The 20,459-nt window shown below is 54.2% G+C and overlaps 1 protein-coding gene across 1 annotated transcript in view; it reads right to left on the bottom strand.

The window, feature by feature from the left end:
- The window catches only part of FYCO1 (FYVE and coiled-coil domain autophagy adaptor 1), a 75,203-nt gene extending 60,212 nt beyond the window's left edge, over positions 1–14,991 (bottom strand). The window contains 2 exon segments of the mRNA XM_047097603.1: positions 3,779–3,916; positions 14,903–14,991. Coding sequence (XP_046953559.1) covers positions 3,779–3,833 — 55 coding nt within the window. The 5' untranslated portion in view covers positions 3,834–3,916; positions 14,903–14,991.
- Between the last annotated feature and the right edge of the window lie 5,468 nt (positions 14,992–20,459).

Raw genomic sequence — 20,459 nt, forward strand, 5'->3', positions numbered from 1 at the left:
TTAAGACAACAAACAGGAACGCGTAACTGACCTCAGAGGGAGAAACAGAATTACCCCCAGGACGCGCGAGAAGCAAGTGGTCGATGATGGCAGAGCCCCTTGGAAACAAAAAGCAATATGAAACGCTCGATGGATGTAATGCCGGGCCTGAAGGCGTCCAGGTGGCCTGAGAGCCCCCAGGTAGGTATTCTAGAACAGCTCCCTGATGGGGCACACTTCTCGGCCATCCCCGTAGGCCTCTACCACGTAGGCCCGTAATATGCATGCAACACACGTTTGCTATGTGCACGGGTCACTCAGCAGGCCCCTGCCGGTGACTTCCAGAAAGCTTTGCCCTTCATTCCGGCCACGTTCCTTGTCGTTCTTCCCCATAACCCTACTGCTCAGTACAGGGTAAGTCCCGGCTTCAAGAAGCCCCAGAATGTGCAAATAAGAGAACAATCCCAAGAACGACAACGACACCTGCTTCTGGGAGCTGAGGGCCCCTCAGGGGCCAGGCCTTTGCACGGCCTTCTCACTGAATACGGCACTGAGGGGCAGGGTTGTTTTGTTTTGACAAATCTAACACGCGACTGGTCTTAAAATGATCCCAATTTCCAAACTGTTAAAATGTGAAAAACCAAAAACAAAAACAAAAAAACTTAAGAATGATGAAGGCTGATGGGGCGCCTGGGTGGTTCCATCAGTGAAGCGTCTGACTCTTGATTTCGGCTCTGGTCATGATCTCACGGTCTGTGAGATTGAGCCTCACGTCGGGCTCTGTGCTGACAGCATGGAGCCTGCTCGGGATTCCCTTTCTCTCTCACTCTCTGTCCCTCCCCACTCCTGTTCTTTCCCTTTCTCTCTCTCTCTCTCTCTCTCTGTCAAAATAAACAAACATTTAAAAAAAAAAAAAAAGGCCGATGAAGGCTGATATCATCATCCCTGTTGGCGGATAAGGAGCCCCTGGGGAAGTCAGAGCACTCGCCAAAGACGAAGGGCGGTGAACAGCAGAGCTGGAATGAGAACCCTGGTCTTCTCAAGGGCTTTCTGACTCCGGGGCTCGCCTCTCCACTTCTGAGAGAACTGACCTCCCTGTGCACAAAGAAAGGAAAACCACCTTGACTCTCATTTACGGCCTCTGCTGTGGGACAGAGAGACCGTGAGAAGCTGTGTTTGGTGTAGACACTGGGCAAAGCGCCCCCAGCTAGATGGCTGGGGCCCGCTGGACAAAACGACCTTCCCCTGCGACCTTCCTTCTTCGTAAGGAACAGGAGCTCCCAGGCACCACGGCTGGAAAGCAGGCCGGCCCGGCACTGAAGCTGAGCCCGAGCCGCTAAAAAGCAATCGCTACCGACCCCTCAGGCAGAGGTCAGCAAAGGGCAAAGACAGGCTCTTGGGACTAATTGTCACAAGTGACTGCCGTCCAGTGGCACCCTCTAGAAGTGTTGGCCGCGGCTGGCTTTGAGAGCCGGGGGAGGGCCGGGGACCAGGGAAGGCACAAGCCTTTCCCCCCTCCACCACTCAGCCTGGGTTAACTCTCACAACCTGATCTGGGAACTCCTGAAATTTTGAAAGAAGGAGGCTTGGGTATGAAATACAAAGTTTGCCGCTCTAATCTCTGATAATCCAAATGCATTACTTAGGGATAATCTTAGTTTTATGTGAATTATACATCTGTGTCTGCCAACAATCTTGAGAAGTGGGTGTTACCATCGAGCTGACCTCGCGCACGAAGAAAGCAATGGGACCTCGGAAAGGCGACGGGACTCATCCCACATCTTCCAGGGTTAAAAGGCAGAGCCAGGAGCTGACCCCAAGGCCCTCGTCAGTGCTGTCCCCAGGAGGACGAGTGGGCTGCCCTGTGCAGGCACGAAGGCTGTGCACTGCCCAAGGACCCCTCGCCTGGGGACGTTCCACTCCCATGCTAGAGGCTGAAGATCTGTCGTGTGCCGATGAAGACAGTTACCAACAGATGCAAGGGAAGGGTCTTGAGAAAGTGGTGTTTCCAAGTGCTCAGCGGGCGGGTCAGATGGCCTTGGGATGCCAGAAATGACCAGAACAGTCGGGACAAGGGTGGGAAAGGGTACGTGAACAAGTGCCAATGTCTGGCCCCCTCCCTGGACCAGAGGCTCTAGCAGGGGTCCTCTCTTCCCTCCCAATAAAGACCCCTGGGTCCCAAAGTCATGCTGGAGAACCAGAGACTGACACGCAGAAAAGGTGGCCTTCTTTGTGGAGAAACTTCTCAAGGCCAGTGGTGAACTCAGATTTGCAGGGCCTGCCATTTCGCTTTCTCTGCGTGTGTGTGTGTATGTGTGTGTGTTTAGGCTGAAGGAGAAAAACCATCTACCGTTTTAGCTGGAAGTAGGCTGGTGTGGTTAAGAGTGTAGACTCTGACACCTGGTGTGTATGCAAACCCAGGCTCTGCCCAACTGGATGTGTGACCTTAGGCAAGTCACTTAACCTCTCTGTGCCCCTCTCTGCATCTGTAGAATGGGGATAATGGTTCCTACGTCGCAGACCAAATGTGAGGACATAACGGGCTACTAACATAAGGCCTGGCACGTGTGGAATGCCATGTGATTCTCGGCTTATTCGAGGCCCGAAGTGCTACACCAATGGGAGGCAAGCCTGACCGACTTTTCTCTCACTGACCTTTGACCGGCAGGGTGAGAAGCGTGCTGCGGCCGCCACTAGCCCAGCGGCCCTGGGTGTGACAGACCGCGGCTGCTCATCACTGTGCTCGCAGGTAGGAACCTGACTCAGGACGGCGTCGCCGTAATCTCTGTGACATGTTAGAAGCGGTCAGCTTCAGACCGTCTGTAGCAACCGCGTGGGAGCTCCGAAGACCCGTACGGACCAGCCCCGGTGAGCTCAGGCGAGCGGGAAGCTTGCCCAACTCCTGACCCTCGGCACGTCACCTAAAAGGGTGAGCTCGGTCCCTAGACTCTGCAGCCGGGAGAGAAAGCGGTCGGCTCCTCCCCCGAGCCTGCCTCACTCGAGTGCACCGTCCCCGGCCCTTCTCCAGGGACACGGGAGCTGCGAGTCTCATCCCTGCGCTGAGCTCAGGGGCGTCCGGGAGGCGGCGGGCCCAGAACTGCAGTGCGTCACAGGAGACAGGCCGTCCGCCCGCCAGGACTGGGTAGGACGACAAAACAAGAGAGACGGGTGTCTGGCCATCCTGCTGAGGCAGGGAGAACGCGGCCTCCCCAAATGGGCCAACTTCATCGCGGCCCGGAGGCCTGAGATTCCACCAGACCGAACAGGGGGCTTGTAGCACTCACGCCCACACGAACTGAAAGCAGACCCAGGCCCAGGAAAGGGTATTGGCTTGGGGCGCCTGGGTGGCTCGGTCGGTTGAGCGACCAACGTCGGCTCAGGTCACGATCTCACAGTTTGTGGGTTCGAGCCCCGCATCGGGCTCTGTGCTGACAGCTCGGAGCCTGGAGCCGGCTTCCGATTCTGTGTCTCCTTTTCTCTCCGCCCCTCCCCCGCTCATGCTCTGTCTCTGTCTCAGAAATAAACAAACATTAAAAAAAAAAAATTTTTTTTAAAAAAAAAGAAGAAGAAAGAAAACGGTATTGGATTTTGTTGACAAACTGGCTTCCCAGGGCCCTGAGAGGAGGCCCGGGCCAGCCGCCCCCGCCTGACACAGGGCGGACACCCAAGCCCCAAACACCTCCACGCGACGTGTCCCGAGGGCTCCAGTTACTCCCCGTGTGACGAGGATGAGAGGGCGGCAGGAGCACAGCCCAGCTCCCCCACAGCCAAGCCTGGCGTGTCCCCTCCCCAACGGTACCTTGCAAGTCGCGGATGATTCTCTGCAGCTGGCTCTCTGCGACGGGGGAGGCCATGGCCACTGGCTGCGGGCCGCCTCTCTCGGCTGTGCGCCTCCCGCCTGGGTCCGCTCAGCAGAGGTCAGACTCCATGGTGACACCTGGAGAGGGAGAGGGAGGCCGTGGAGGGCTCAGTGACAGACACAACATGAAGACAGGATGAGAGGGGCATGCCCCGGGGCCCAAAGTCGCCCCATCTGGGTGTCTTCCCTCAGCGGAAAGGGCTTGACCTTTCTGTGTGGGCCTTGCCCGGTGGGCATTCCCTGGCTGGCTTCTGACACGCTTCTTTTCAGACACAATGACCTGGGTTGGGGCTTAAAAGGCGATAGGTTCAACCAAACAGCATGACTCACTGAGCGTCTCTCCTCTTCTCCCCTCTTAGGCGTGACTGCCTCACCCTCCTTCGACCTTGAGAAATGCCTCCCAGGGGCTCCCATCACTCAGGGGAGGCCAGACCCAGCCCAACCCACATTCAGATGGCCTGCTAAGCTGATGGTGCCGGCCACCACCAGACCCCCGTCTCCCCCACGCCCGGCCCCCTGTCCTCCCCAGGCTGGCTTCCTCTGACCAACAGTTAGTAACGCCTGGCCGGTGGCGGTAGAGGCGAGAGGCTGAGGACCCCTGGGGCTTCGGGAGCAAAGAAAGCCAGGCTTGCCTTGTGGGGGAAGCAGCTCGCTCGCGGAGGCTCAGCAGCTCCAGCTGCCCAGAACCCAGCTCGGCCTGGCTGTGTAGACGCCGCCTGGCCTGCATCGGGGGCCCGGGCAACCCTCGGTCCAGTCAAGGGACACGGCTCTATTTTAAGCTTGGTTACAGTCCTCTTGCAGCTGGTGAGTCCTGAGTTACCAGCCCTGCTCGGGCAGCTGCTAAAGTGATTTAAGGACACGGTAGTGGCTGAAGACCAGCAGAGGTGAGGACACACGAGTGGCACTGGAGACAAGTGTGGGTATGCACGGGGATGCTCCAGTGTCCCTTCTACAGAAGGAACGTCAGAAATGGACGTCTCTAGGGGCACCTGAGTGGCTCAGTCAGTTAAGCATCCGACTTCGGCTCAGGTCATGATCTCGAGGTTTGTGAGTTTGAGTCCCGCATCGGGCTCTGTGCTGACGGCTCAGAGCCTGGAGCCTGCTTCAGATTCCGTGTCTCCCTCTCTCTCTGCTCCTCCCCAGCTTGCTCACACATGCACGCGCCCACTCTCTCTCTCTCTCTCTCTCTCAAAAATAAATAAACATTAAAAAACAATTAAAAAAAAAAGAATTGAGCATCTCCAATTCGTAGACATCCAACACCAGGTTGTGTCATGCTTGTTGGCAAAAGCAGGTGGTGAGACAAGAGGAAGCCAGAGCAGCCACCACTGAGTGAGGGCCTACTGTGTGCTATGCGCTGGGTCCTGACAGGAGCTTTACACGCGTGATCATTTTCATCCCACAACCGCCTTAGTGGGGTAGAGAACACCAGTTGGAGAAGCCACATAAAACTCGCCTAAGGCCGTGGGCCAATAAGGAGCGAATCGTGGTCTGGGCCCTGGTCAGTCGGATTCAAACCCTGTGGATCTATAGCTCAGCATCGTCCCTACTACAAATGGCCAACCCCTTCCGCTGGCTTCTAGGAACCACCCTGAACTCCAGCGTCTCCCAAATAATGTGTCGCCACCCTGAGTGTTTCTCACACGTGCTGGCCCTCCCTTTCCCACAGCCCTATTCCCCTTCCCGCTCCAAGAGTCCAGGCAATATGACTCTGGAATAGAAACAGTCCCAGGTTTCAAGTTCCTCCAAATATTTACATAAGCATTCCAGCGTGAGCCTGAAGCAAGAAGGGCCTGTCACAGGGCGGATATGCCTTGGCCTATTTTTAACTAACAAGCTGGCACAGCTGGGACTCAGTGCAAACAAGGCCCAAAGAGGGCTTCTCTGGCCTCGGAGGAATGAGACAGGCACACATCAAAACCACACTCCCAGCGATTCCTGACATGGAGCCCAAGAGAGGCGGGGGTCCACAGAGAGCCCTCCAAAGCCCCTTAAGAGGTATTAGATACCCCCTGCCCGCCACTGACACTAAACCGAGGGTGGGACTGGGTTTCGAGAAGGCAGCCTGCCCATCCCTAGGCGGCTCTCCAGGCCACCTGCTGAGCACAGAGCCTGAGCAGGGGCCAGCCAGGGCCCTGCGGAGAGCCAGAACCCAGGCTCAGCCGGGCTTCTGCAGGGGGTCCGATGCCTCGGTGGGCACGCTGCCCCTCCCGGAGAGGTAGAGAGAGTCCAGGGTCCGCACTGTCAATGCACAGCTGCCCCGACACCATGTTGTGTCAAGTTCCTTCCACGCGCAGGCTGGGGACACGGACGCACGCGAGGCACGGTCTAGCCCTGGAGGAGCTCGGCTGTGCACCAAGCAGACAGACAGAAAAATATCCCGCTATCTGGACACGGCAGAAGAGCTCCATGCAGAGATAGGAATAAAAAGCGATGGGTACTCAGCGATGAAAGGGTTGGGCCATGGACACGTACAACAGATGCTTCCTGCTGAGCGAAAACAGCCAGACGGAAAAGGCTACGTCCTTTATGATTCCATTTGCATGATATTCTCGCAAAGGCAAAACGTGGGGGAGAGGTCACAGCGGTGGCTGCCAGGGCCTGGGTGGGAGGGGGGTGGCGGTGAAGGGGGGGCATGACTACAAGAGTCGGCAGAAATTGGGGGGGGGGCGGCAGTTCTGTTCCGTGTCTTGCCCGTGGTGGTGGTTACATGACCGTACGTATCTGACAAACATACATTTGTCAAAACTCACAGACTGCAGATTGTATCTCAACAAAAAAGGCCGCACTGTGACGAATTTAGGAAGATGCCGTGGGGCCTCAGGAAGGGAAAATTAATTCCACTTGGGGGAGGGAGAGGGTGAGAGGCGGGGGCAACCGAGGTGTGCCAGGCCTGAAAAATGAGGATGAGGTCTTTTGAAGAGACCCAAGGAGGAAAGGGCACCGGGATGGGGGGGGGGGGGGGGATGGGGGACAGCGAGCATGGAGGCTGCTTCTCTCCCGAAATTCCTCTCATTTGGCTGTTGTCAATGGACAGCCTTGTCGTTCCTGGGAGAAAGACACTCAGAGGAAAATGACAGACACCCAAGTCCTCAAAGGCCCTGGGCCTGTGTCACGCTTCAGACCAGGCCGAGACCCGACTCGTGGAAGAGGGCAGATTCTGAGTTAGGCTCCATAATTTGCTAGAACAGCCGTCAAGATTTGGAAAAACATTAAGATGACTGGTTTATCTTCAAAGATACAATCTGGGAACAGCCAGGCGGAAGAGACGAGAGGCGCAGAGTTGGGGGGGGGGGGTTGGTGGGCTGGTTCGAGGTTTGCGAAGCTTCTACGCCCTCAGGGCTCCCCACCCAGCAGCACCTCGCAGGACAGGCTCCGGCCGGTGGACACCCGGACCCTGGGAACCAGCCGTCTCTGAGGCCTGCCGTCATGAGCCTCGACAGACAGACAGACAGAAACGTGCTCCTTCGAGACGTGCGGGGACTCTGGGGAGACGGCCCTGTGTCCGCACGGCCGGGCGAGGCCGCCTCCGCCTGACCCTCGGAGCGCGCTCAGCTGATGCCAAGTTCCCGGGTCACGGGGTGAGCTGTGCCCAGCTGCTGATTACACAAGCTGCTTTTCCGGAAAGCCTGAGTCACCACCCAGGTAATGTGCCCCAAGAGAACCGGCTGCTGGACCTGCAGGCCGCGGTGGGCTTCCCCACCGCGGATGGGGGTCCCGCCTCACAGGGGTTTCTTTTGTTTTTCTTAACATTTATTTATTTTTGAGACAGAGAGAGACACCGTATCAGCGGGGCAGGGGCAGAGAGAGAGGGACACACAGAATCCGAAGCAGACTCCAGGCTCTGAGCTGTCAGCACAGAGCCCGACGCGGGGCTCGAACCCACGGACCATGCGATCACCACCTGAGCTGAAGTCAGACGTTCAACCGACTGAGCCCCCCAGGTGCCCCCACCTCACAGGGTTTCAGGCAGTTAATCAGAGCTTCCTTGGAAGATCATGGTTCCTATAGGAATGCTCTTTTCCTGAACTTTGGGGTGACGGCTCTTAGCAGTCTGCCCTCCCTCTTCCCTGGTCTGAGGTCATTAACCACCGGAAGACACAGAATGCGGCACTCTCTCCACACCACGGTCATGTGGCTTTTTTTCCACACCAATAACCAGTTCTGACACCGACTGGGGGTTCTCCAGTTCGGTTCAGTTCTGACACTAATGACCTGGAGTCAGTGCAGACCCCACAGGTCAAAGGCTCTGTCCACAAGACGGCCCTGGCTGTCAGACGCTGGTCCCAAGTCCCAGGCTGCTACCCGTACTTCTGACCAACCGGCTCTGAATTGGGGATTCCCACGATCCCCTCCTTAGGTTCCATAATTTGCTAGAACAGCTCTCAAGATTTGGAAAAACATTAAGATGTCTGGTTTATCTTCAAAGATACAATCTGGGAACAGCCAGGCGGAAGAGACGAGAGGTGCAGAGTTGGTGGTGGGGGGGGGGGCTGGTTCGAGGTTTGCGAAGCTTCTATGCCCTCAGGGCTCCCCACCCAGCAGCACCTCGCAGGACCCCCTCGCAGGACCCCCTCACTTCGGGGGTTTAATGGAGGCCTCATTCCGCAGACTTGGGTGATTAACTCCTTCTTCAGCCCACTCCCCTGAGGTCTGGGGTGAGGCTGAAAGTTCCAACCCTCTAATCACATGGTGGCCTCTTCAGGCAACCAGCCCCCACCCTGAAGCCACCCCAGGGGCTGAGGAGGGTCACCCTATTAGCATAAACTCAGGCGTGGCTGAAAAGAGGCACACATAACAAAAGACACTCCCACCGCTCAGGAAATTCCTAGGGTTCCAGAAGCTGTGTGCCTGGAACCTGGGACAACCACTGACTATCTGTTTCTTGTGGTATCACAGAGATGGCCTGAAGCAGCAGGATCCTGACAGGCCATCAGCCAGCCGCTCTCCTAACTCGGGAGACACGGAGAGCTTCAGTCTGCACTGCCTCGGCCTTGGCCTCGGCCGCTTCAGCACCAGGGGAACGACTCCAGGACTCCCACACCTCGCGAGGGCCCCAAAGAGCGTATCCCATGCCTCCATGAACCCAGGGCCCTTGCTGCATGGCTTGTAAAAACCTCCCTCGCTTGTCTCTGGCAAGCTCTTTCAAATGCCAGAGAAATTCATTTTATAAAATTTGGGGGAACGTTGAAATCTCGTGCCAACAGCTCAAAATTATGTTTACGCTTATCCAGCATGTCTGCAAGCATCCAATATTCTGGTAAAGTGGAAAAGGGACTACATGCACCCGGGACTATTGCCTGAGTTCCTAGTCATGGCTTAGGTATTATATTAGAGGTAAAACTCTTCCCCGGCCTCCAAACTCCTCCTATGTCTGCCCAGATGCCGTAACAATAGAGACAGAAGTCTAGTCCCAGATTAAGAAAGAAAGGCACCAAACGGCTCACGTAAACTTATTTACGCTATGGTGCAAATGACTAATACTCTTAACGTTGCCCAGAAACTGGCTCTGGCAGGAGCAATTACAGCAAACTGACTAGTCACATTAGGAAAGAAGGATCCGAGGGGGAGCAGGCTTGGGGCGTGGAAGACAACCCTGCCTGGTCTTCAGAACGTTCTGTGCTTGCTCCTCACCCGCTAGCTGAGAAGGGACCCAGATAGGACCCCCCACTCCCAGATGAGGTGGAGCATGTCAGTTGTGAATTCCACCCTGACCAGGAAAGCACGTTGGCAAGGACGGTTCAGATGGGCCGAAAGCAGAAAGCCTTTCTGGAAAAGTCCATCGCCTCGGTCTGGTTGAGCACAGCCACTAGCATCTATGTAGTTGCCACCCCTGGAAAGGGGGGCACTTGGCTGGTACCTGGGGCTCCGAAGGCCCGGCGGTCCTGCTGGCTCCACACAAAAGGGTCGGGGAGCAGGCTGCCCTCAGCAGAGCTTCGAGAGGGTGCCGTCACAGCACTCGTCACAGCACTCGTGAACAAAGCCTCACCAGGCGGCCCAACCCCTCAGACCTAATTAAAGTGTTGACCAACTGCAGGCCTGGGTCACCTTCCCCAAACACTCCTTCTCGCTTGCACTCTTCTTTCTTAAAGGGAAGGGGGACTTGAGAGTTGCCCATCACTGTCTGAACTTTCTCTTGGCCCTCGCGCTCCCACCAACGACAACCATCCTGGGTTTCTTGGTCATGCCTCCGGGACACACACAAAACTGCCCCCCCCCCCCCCCGCCGTTCCCGTCCACTGGCCCAGGAAGGCAGGACGGAGAGACCCGTGGGTGTGAGGTGTTGCCTCTGGGCCTGGGGAAACCGAACCATCTCTTTCAGGAAGGTGGAAGGCAGGCCGCTCTGGCAGGAGCCGCACCCCCATACCTGGGGCGGCAGGGCGGAGGCCTTGTCACCGGAGAGCCCAGAGGAAATGCCCGGGAGGCGGTGACCGCGCGTGGGAAGCTCTGGGCAGCCTCTGGAACAGCTGCACGAACATGAGACACCACCTGGGGCATCTGTGTATTCCTGCCCCCGAACAGCACTAACCCCGCGCACATGGAGAACGTCACAGAGCTCCAAGATCCTGCGCTCAGGGCGGGGACAATCCTGACCAGAGTATCAAGGGGGCGAGCACAGCCAATGACGAATCATGAACGGAATCTCTGCCAGAATATGCTGTGGCCAAAAAACACAGCCTTGAAGAAGCCAACTGTCACCCGTACGTGTTAACAAACCGCCTGCCGGGCCGTTTGTTGGGCACCACTGGTAAGAGGCGGGCCTGACCCAGGAGCGGGGGCCGCAGCCGTGAACAAGGCCAGTGGGCACTGGCCTTCCAGGAACCCCCGTCCAGAGGGGCAAAGCTCCTCCTAAGCTTATAGACCAAAAAGAGGTCACTGGAGGCCTGAGAAGTTCTTCGATGAACAGAACACGTGAGACCCCGGGTTCTACGCTGCTCGGGATCCTAAGCCACCACTGCCTTTCTTCCACGTTTGTGGCCATTCGCCCGTACGGTCATTTCTCGTTTAATCTGTTTTCTCCATGAGTCCGTAAACTCCACTGCTACTCACCATCTCCCCAGCACAGAGTGCAGTCCTGACCCCTAGAGAGCCCTCAATACCTTACTTGGGGAATGAATGAACCAGTTAGACAAAATCGGACCCGTAGTCTCTAACTCCGCAGATCTAACTAAACTTTAGGCGTAGAAAGGCACCAACATGTAAATGATGAGAATTATCCTTCCATGGCGGGAAAACGTGGGCAAATTTTCCAAACATTCGATTTCTCTGATTTCTCAAGTTTCCTTTACTGGACATAAATTACTTTTGTAATTTGTAATTATAGACATTATACCGTCATTACTGTGGAAATATTACAGCATTACTATCCCAAGAAGAAAGGGAATAACGTAATTTAGGGACTGGCTGGATAAAGCGTGCCCCACAGCTCCGGCCTGAGGCAGCCTTATCCAGAAGCCTCCTTCACTCTATCTGGTCAAGGATAGCCACGGCCGTTACAGCCACCTCCCCGACTCACCCAGCCCACGCAAGGCCCTCTCCTCTCTGCATCCCCGGGACTTTGATCTGGAACCGTCAACCAGAACACTCCCAGGGTAGAGGGGAAGTATGGATGGGTCTGAGCACAGCCGTGTTTGGATGAAAAGTGGAACATCCCGGGTGCACTCGGGGGTGGAGCTATGCTGGCAGACAGGAAGGGCAAGGAAGACTCAGGATGGCTCTGAGGCTGGGGCTTGGCGCTGGGCAAGAAAACCGTCTTCTCTTTTACCAATTGTAATGGAGGCTTGCCAATTTGGACCCTATTCAGATTCTGGAATCGGGCTAGTCAATGTGAGATTTCCATTCCCTAACGTGCAACCGATTATGCGATAAAGATCATTCCCCAGTTGGTGATATTGTGCTATGTTTAGCTCACCAAACTCTTTTCAGGCAATTTTAGCAAATCTGTCTGTCCTGGGGAAGTTATTTGACCTTTTCCTACCTTGTGTGTGGCGTTTGTGGTTTTTTACTTTTTCCTGGTTTTTTGTTTGTTTGTTTGGGCTTTTTCCCCCGTGTGCAGTGTGGGGAGGTTACCCTTTACCTTCCTCAAGGAGGAGGTAGGGGAGGAGAAGAGCAGACGTTCCCAGTGGCTAACTTTGGTTGAGGCTCTCGAGTGCCCCCTCCCTGCTCTTGACCAAGGCTGCAGATGGCCCTGGAAGAAGCCCAAGGGGCTGCAGGTTCAGCTTGAGGAAATTCCTTCTGGCTCCTTGTGAAACCACCACGTCTGGTTCAGCTGTCCAGCCCACCCCGGTCCTCCTACGGGGATTCTCCTCCTGGCCTATCCCCCTGCAGACCAACAGCTTGCTTGGGTTGCTTTTTCAGCTCAGATTTTTCTTCTGGATCCCACAGGCTCGGTTTTCTGCCCCAGGTCAAGGATGCAGTACCCCAGGCTCCTGAGGTGGTTAGCCAGACCTGCCCGTGGGCCCCAGAACAGCCGCAGGGTGACGTACTATAACCAGACCACAGATCCCCTCAGAACCACACTGATGTACATGTCCTCATCCCTGGAAACAGGATCTGGCCAAACTAGAAACAGGCGCTCGGTGTCTTTCAAATGCCACAAAGGCCTTTGTGAATGTGGAAGACCATCGGTGGTCACGAAAACCATCAGGCTGACCGGCTGCAACATGTGGAAAAGGGGGAAATGCCCCCCTGCCCCACGGAGCTCCGCTCAACCACCCTCATAAAAGCCATGAGCCCACGTGCTCTGAGGCTGAAGCTCTTATTACAGGGACATTACGGTGCCAAACAATATGTCTACAAGCAGCAAGAGGATAATATAGACCCAAGGAAACATTTCAGTACCCACACTACTGATCCATTTAGTTGCTCAGAGGCCCTTCTACCAATCAAGAGCTTTAAAAACAAAAACAAGCAAAGATCCCCAAACTGACAATGAGATCACAAATAGAGTCTTGCTTATCTCTGGAGCAACACAATGACTTTGAGGCCCAGGTGAGCAGATGCTGACCAGCTGGACCCCCCTCATCTCTGCTCACGGGAGGCCTCTGGCTGGTCACAAGGCACCAGTTATTGACCCTCACCTGCTGTGTGTCCTGAGGCTGCTCCAGGGAATGTGGCCCCAGACACTGAGCTCCTATCAGTGATTTTCACCATGAGACCACAGCTAGACAACACATTTCCTCTGCCTCGTGTTTAAGGACACTCCAGTCTGGAGTCACCCAAGTTGTCCTTGGAATCACCAGAAAACACAGGTTACCCATCAGCCAAACCTCTCCCCTCCAGGGAAGGGAGGGACTGCCATTTCTTGAGTGCCTACTATGCGTTCTGGAGGCAGCAGCCCACAGCCTCGGTGACCGGCACAGGTCAAAGTCACCAGATGTTCTGATCTTGTCTCTTTTGGGTAGTTTCTCTCATCGCAAACATCTGGGGGGGGGGGCGGGAAGTGTCTTCCTGCCCCCAAAGGACTAGTGTGGTTTAAAGTGTGGCTCTTGATCTCCTGCTTTTGCCCCAAAACCAGCCACACGGAGCAAAGACCATCCAAGGAACAGCCAGAGGACTGACATTAAAACAACTACAAAACTAACTGAAGTAAACTATTAGTTGTAGATTCTAACAGGCGAGCCAATGTTCACTATACAATCCTTTCAATGATTATGCTTCACTATTTTCCTAATAAAATACCAAAAACAACTTAAAAACGAAAGGAAGCACAACCCAGAGATGAACACTTGTAAGAGAAGCAGAAAACCTGTTTCCTAAAGCAAAGAGGCTTCTCAGATCCCTTTAATCAAAGAAGGCCGAGTCCCATCACTGAGACAAATTAACTTTGGCTTCCAGGCTGATGAGAACAATGGCCCACAACTGGTACAGGGAATTCAGTAATTTATGAATAGCAGCTGTCACAGAAGGGAAAGTCCAGTGGAGCCCACTTGACACGGGCACACTTTGGAAGGTGGGAGCCACTAAAAGCAGAAAACCTCAGCGAGACCGCTCTTTATTAGCACCAACACGCAGGGGAAGCCGCATTAGGCAGATGGCAGGGGAGTAAAGCTTGCTACAGAGACCACAAGGCTTGCAGGGGCAGGAGGGCAGTGAGCTGATTACAGCCTGATCCTCTGCCCTCAAAGAGCCCCTGACCCACTTCTCTGTGGGAAAGGAAACTGCCGTGGTAAAGACAAGCAGAGGAGCAGAGGCTGTGGCCAACACAAGCAGCTTCAGTAAATGCTCTTTTTTTTTTTTTCTGGAGGGGGCAGCCAGTGGGAGTTGTGAAGAGTGACAAGGGGCATCAGAAGATACATGTGCACAGAACAGGGAGACGTGTGGTTAATGTGTCAACCACACACACACACACACACACACGCTTTCCTTACACAAAAATAAAATCCAGGCCTCCCCCTAGAACATCCCCCAGCCGAGGTTCCGAATAGCATGGACTCTTTAGCACAAGTCCCAAGCAGCCACACCACAGACAATCCCAAATCCACAGATGTTTCAGGAAAGATCACGGGGTGGTGAGGGGGGGGGGGGACTATTTTGAGCCCCTGCACCTGAACATAAGGTAAAGAGAACGGGCCGTGGCCCGAAGATGGCCCGGGATGAACAAACTGTCCCCTTACGGGAGGGAGGGAGAAACAAGGTCTGGGCTATCCCCGTCCGGCTGAGCCCGGAACTTCGCTTCTTATAGTCAGTGGCCTCTCGGACAATCCTGGCAGAAACTCCACGACCTGTCCTCCTGTGCCTAAATGATCCAAGGGCTGTTCTGAGACTCCTATATGGTGGGCTCCTTTTCGGGGGTCCTGGAACCGGTGTTTGGGGGTCTGCCTTTCCAACTGACCACCAGAGGCAGCCAGGGTTCCAGGGTCAGTTTCAGCAGCGGACCGAGAGGTGCCTCCCCGGCCCTCTGGCCAAGGGCAAGGGCTCGGACCGGGTCTGGGGGAGACCCGGGATGGGCGGGGACGGTGAGGGCAACAGGTGACAAGCCGCGTCGGGAGGGAAGTTCTCCGCTCCGAGGCCGACAGCGGCCCAGGCGCCCCCGAGGTCCGGCCGGCCCCCCGCGGCACTTACGCGCTCGTGGGTCCACTGTTTGGCAGAAGCGAAACTTTCTGGGGCCCAGCGGAAGAGTGCGGTAGCGCGGCGCAGCCCGCCATGATACGCAGAGCGGCCGCAGGCGGGCGCGGACTACAACTCCCGGCACGCTCCGCAGGCCAACGCCTACAAGTCCCGTCGGACCCCACGGCAGAGGGGCGTGGACTAGGACTCACGGCTCGCGGCGCGCGCGGAGGTCTGCGTCTCCTCGCGCCGCGGTGCCACCCGCCTTGGGCTAAGCCTCTCAGTCCCCGCAGGCTCGGTACGTCCCCGAGTCATCGGTGTGGCACCTTGAAAGCAGCGCCGTCACCGTGTGGCTTTTGAGAACTTGCAGTGTGGCTAGTTTGAGCTGAACAGTACACGGGCTGTAAGTGCAAAATACACCTGACTTCCAGAGACTTCGTATGAAAACAATACCGTGAAGTAGCTTCTTACTACTTTTATACTGATTGCATGTTGAAAAGATAATACTTTTGGTAGGTTGGGCGGGCTAAATGAAAAACCATGTGTCTCTGGGTTTCCCGGATCCCCCTCACTTCTAAACCCAGGGACCTATTGGAACTCAGTGCTCAAAAACTATGTGTTAATGAATGAACTACCACTCCTGACTTCTGCCCCACTGTCGGCCCGATTTCTATTTGTAAGTTCTATTCTCTGTTTCTAAGTTGCAAGGCATTCTGAGGCTGGACTCAAGAGAGTGCATTCATTCATGATGTCTACTATGGATCCAAGGCAGGAGAGCAACCGTACCCGGGGTACTTAGCCTGTGACGGAAGCCTGGGCTCTGCCATTCCTTAGTTCTGGCTGCAGCATCCTTTCCTCTGCCCTAGCTCCCACCATTTCATGGAGAAACACCGTTTTACCTCGCAGGACTTAGCTACTGGTGTCCAGCCAAGCGCCACGGCCCCAGCCATTGGCTGGCTGGGATAATACGGGAAAGGAAATAGATTTCCTACTTAAGGTTGGGGTATGGCATGTCATCAGCCATCTTTTATAGATTAATGAGGGACAGACAAATCAGTGATGAGATGGATGGAACAGTCAATCCGTGGGGGGTGTGTGGAAGTGATTTCCATTCTTCCTGTTAAAAACTATGAAAGGAAGAGGGAACAGGGGGACGATGGCAAAGGGAAAATCGTTGTGCCAGCCACAGTCTGAATGGTTTTGTGACATACTGAGGGTGGGAGAGATTTTAATGTCGGATTTTAGTGCCACTTTCTCAGGACTGTGAGCTCACATCCTCAGGACTGTGACCCCACATGTTGAGAGCTATGGCCCCAGTGAATGGGTCATGACCCCATGTGCCAGAAGCCTTGCCCCCATGTCCCTGGGGTCATGACCTTACAGGCTTGCAGCCATGCCCCTACTTGATCAGGACTGTGAGCTCACGTCCTCAGGGCTGTGCCACCTTGTGCTCAGGTGCATCACCCTGTGTCCTCTGAGCTGTGGCCCACTGCGCTCCTTGGAGCTATGACCTCTTGCCTCAGGCAGCGATCCCACGTGTTCGGGGCTATGAATGTTAGAGTGGACCTCTCTGAGCTCTGATGCCCTCCTTGGTCTAAGTGGGAAACAGAAATGTCACAGGGTGGCTGTGAGATGTGCACATATATGGGCCTGGCACAGAGCAGATCTCAGTACAAAGTCAGTTTCCAGTCTCCTGTGGCTGTCTTCAGTCAGGAGTCGTGTTCTGTGTGGTCAAGGTAGACACTAAAAGCCCATGAGCGGCTCTGAGATGCGCTAGGATTCCCTTCACACCCACTGAAATGGCGCCCCGTGTTGGTCTGCTCATGCTGCCGTAACAAAGTCCCACCAGCTAGGTGGCTTAAACAGGTCTCCAGGCTAGAAGTCTGCGATCAGGGTGTCTGCTGTGTTGGCTCCTTCTGTGGCTGTGAGGGAACACCCATCCCATGCCTTTCTCTTAACTTCTGGTGGTTGCTGGCAATCTCTGGTGTTCTTGACTTGTGATAGCGTAAGTCCAGCCTTCACCTGGCATTCTCCCTTGGTCTGGGTCTCTGTCCAAATTTCCCGTTTTTATAGGGACACCGGTCATATTGGATTACAGGCCTGCCCTCACCCCTGTGACCTCATTTTAACTAATTACATATGCAGTGACCCTCTTTCCAGACAAGGTCACATTCAGAGGTACCGGGAATTAGGACATGAACACAAGAGTTTCTTGGGGAGTAGGAGGAGGACACAGTTCAACCGATAACGTGCACGAAGCTACAGATTTGTATCCCCTAAAGAACGTCATGGAAATGCAACTCATGAAATTATAGACTCATAGACTTCATTTTTTAATCACGGGGAGGGATCTTAGAGTTTAAGCCTCTCCAGTTGAGTTGAATAGATAAGGAGAGGAAGTGGCTTGCTAAGGATCCAGTCAGAACGGGGGATGTGATCTCCTATTGAGGCCAATATTTGTGGGTTTCCTCTAACTTTTAAATAAACAAGATGCTTTGAGGGGCCCCTGGGTGGCTCAGTTGGTTAAGCGTCCGACTTCGGCTCAGGTCATGATCTCATGATTTGTGGGTTCGAGCCCCACGTCGGGCTCTGTGCTGACAGCTCAGAGCCTGGAGCCTGCTTCGGATTCTGTGTCTCCCTCTCCTCTCTGCCCCTCCCCTGCTCACACTGTGTCTATGTGTCAAACATAAATAAACATTGAAAAAAATTAAATAAACAAGATGCTTTGAAAAATTAGTAATGTTCAGTGTTGTTGTTCAGTGTTGCTTTGAAAAATTAGTAATGTTCAGTGTTGTTGTTTTAACTCACATTATCCTTATTTTTGGAAAAAAACCAGAGGCAGATTGTTGAACCAATTGTAACCAAAGTGGGGGGACAGATACAAGTGGATACTTCCTTCCCCAAACTCCCATAGTTCATTGCAGGGTGCCTTGGAATAATAGTTTTAATGACACGTTTAAGGTGACGTGTTTAAGGCGTGCATTCCCAGTTGTGTGGACAATCGAGTCATATACTTTTCTCTGAGTCAAGGTTAAGTCATCTGGAAAAAGGACCACCAATTCCTTGGGACTAGAGTAATCCTATAGAAATCTTTCTCCAAATAAGAATGACCAGAGGCTGACCAACTTGAGAGTGGTGCTGATCCTTCTTTGCAATCTTACTCCCCCTAACATGGGCTTCCCTCTGCCTTCACACAGAGCAGGCCTGTACACACGTGGCCAGGAACATCCTGCAGGTCCACATGCCCCCTCTTATCCCCGGGCCCACCTCTAATCCTTGTAACCACCCAGTTCTCCATGCCCATCCATTGCCCATATCTTCTCTCTAACCATGAGTGATGCTCACCTCTGATTTTCTGAAATGGTCAAAGTCAAGGAACCAGGCTTCCATTGTCCTCCTTTGGGCCCTCTGGCCACACTTTCTCTTGTGGAGGAGCTGGGAGTGTGTGTGTAGCAGGGCAGGGGTGGGGTGGGGTGGAGTGCGGGGGCGGTTACACCCACCCACACCTAAAATCTGGGCTGGCCCCAAAGTGGAGAGCATAGTTCAGGATAATCCTTCTTCCCCTTCCCAAACTTCCCCCAAACCTGCAAAGTATCTCCCACCAAGTTTTCAGGATGCCCCAAACTCCCGGGAGGAAGCATAGCATTCCTTCTGATTGGAGGGCTGATCTCTGAAAAGTCCTTGTTCCAACACAGTGGGTCATGAAATGGGTGGGGGGGGGGGGAACCTTGGACTTGAAGACAGCCCAGGGGAGAGACAGGGACAGAAAACTCGAGAGCCACAGAGCACTCGAGACACATTGGCCTCCTGGATAATTTTGCCTAAGGCCTAAATGGAGCAAATTTCCCACCATCCTGACCCACACAAGGCTTGTTCCACACTCTATGCCCCATCCTCTTCCTGTATCCCTCCCTTCACCCTGAATCCTAACCCAGATCCCCCACAAGCAGAGGACTTTTAGGAATCTTCTATAAAGACCTAGGTAGAAATGAGGGGAACACAGCCAGGGATGAGTCCATACACGCTACTCTTTTATTTGTGCATATGATACAATGATGCTTTCTGTCTTTATGAGATGATTACAGTCGTAATTCCTATTTGGGGCTGAATCACTGGCAAAGCAAGTACTTTTACACACATGATCTCATGTGTATCTTCATTGTGTGAATAGAGTCTGTCTTTGTGCTTTCGGCATTGATACAGTTTTACAGATGAGGACGCGGAGAGTCTGGGAGGCCCGTGGTCACAGTGATTCAGTAAAGGACCTTAGATTTGGGGTTTGGGTCCAAGGCTCACATCCCAAGGGCCTTCTCAGACAATCTACTTTGGGATCTGTTCTCCTGGATTTTCCAGACTCATGGGCCTCTTTGTCCCGTCACAGGGAGGCTTTACAAATGAAAGCTGTCAGGAGTTCAGCCAACCAGGCGATGTGTGGGCTGATGGGCCATAGGGAAGAGTCATGGGACGCCATTGGGCAGTGCCTGGTGTTGACCAGAAGGTATGATGTAAGCAAGTGTGGAAAGAAAAAACAGAAGTAGGAAAAAGCCAGAAAGATGCTCTCCTATTCACTTACTCAAACAACCACAAACATTGCCGGGCGTTGAGGGAGGTTCTAGATCGGCCACACGTGGCTTGTGCCCTTGAGGAACTTCCATTCTGGCTGGGGTCATCTGAGGTCTGGGGCTGCCCTGGGCTTGGAGTTCCTATTCAGAGACCAGCAAGGCTCCTCCCTTCCGGGTTTTGTCCAAGAGAGTGGGGTGGTGGGAATGCTGTGAAGACATCTTCCCTGGGAACCACCGTGGATTTTTTGTGTTCCCGGAGCAGCAGAAGGTCCGCAGCCCTGTGTCCAGGGCAACTTTTATTGACTCTCGTGGGACAGGCCCACAAGAGTGCAGCTGTGGTTCAGTGGGCGGAGGGAGGGGACAGCAGGAGGTTGTGGCCAACAGAGTGTGTGGTCAAGGTGGCCACCAGTGTGCAGTGCTCTGGCTGATTTTTTTAAGCAGTGTTGCCCATAGGCTCCTTTTCTGATAGGGCGTCTTCCCATCACGTCTCTGTTTCTCTGTGCCTCTTGCCTCGGTTTCCCAAGGAACTAAATTAGGAGAAGACGCTCCACTCTCTACCCTTGGGGATGACGAAACATCACGAGAAATGTAAGGACATGGACACGACTGTGTTTAGCGAAGCGCTCTCAGGGGTACGGCTGAATGTGTCAGAAGAAATGCTTAGATGAACATCTTTGGAGGTGAAGGGATGGGATGGGTGAGGAGCAAACGAGGCGAGCCTCTGTAGTGACGACCCCCCTCCCAACCTGCCTTCCAGGAAGAGTGGCGTTAAGACCGCACTGCGTTGGTTTGGGGGGTTGCGAGCTGGAATCGTCTCCCCTTCTCCTCCCAGGGCTCAGCCTGCCCTCTGAATAAGAGTCAAACAAAACTTTAATAATATTAGTTTGAAGGGGGTGCTGAACGACTACCCTGATCAGAAGCCCGAAGGCTTAACTCTGAGCCACGACTACCTCATTGCCTCTTTCCTTTTGCTGTTTCTTCTGTCCGTGGTGAGTGATGTCCCCACCTAT

The sequence above is a fragment of the Lynx rufus genome, unplaced genomic scaffold (genome assembly GCF_022079265.1).
Source record: "Lynx rufus isolate CCGP_SWC_20201006 ecotype Redwood Valley unplaced genomic scaffold, mLynRuf1.p SCAF_4, whole genome shotgun sequence".
Lineage (NCBI taxonomy): Eukaryota > Metazoa > Chordata > Mammalia > Carnivora > Felidae > Lynx > Lynx rufus.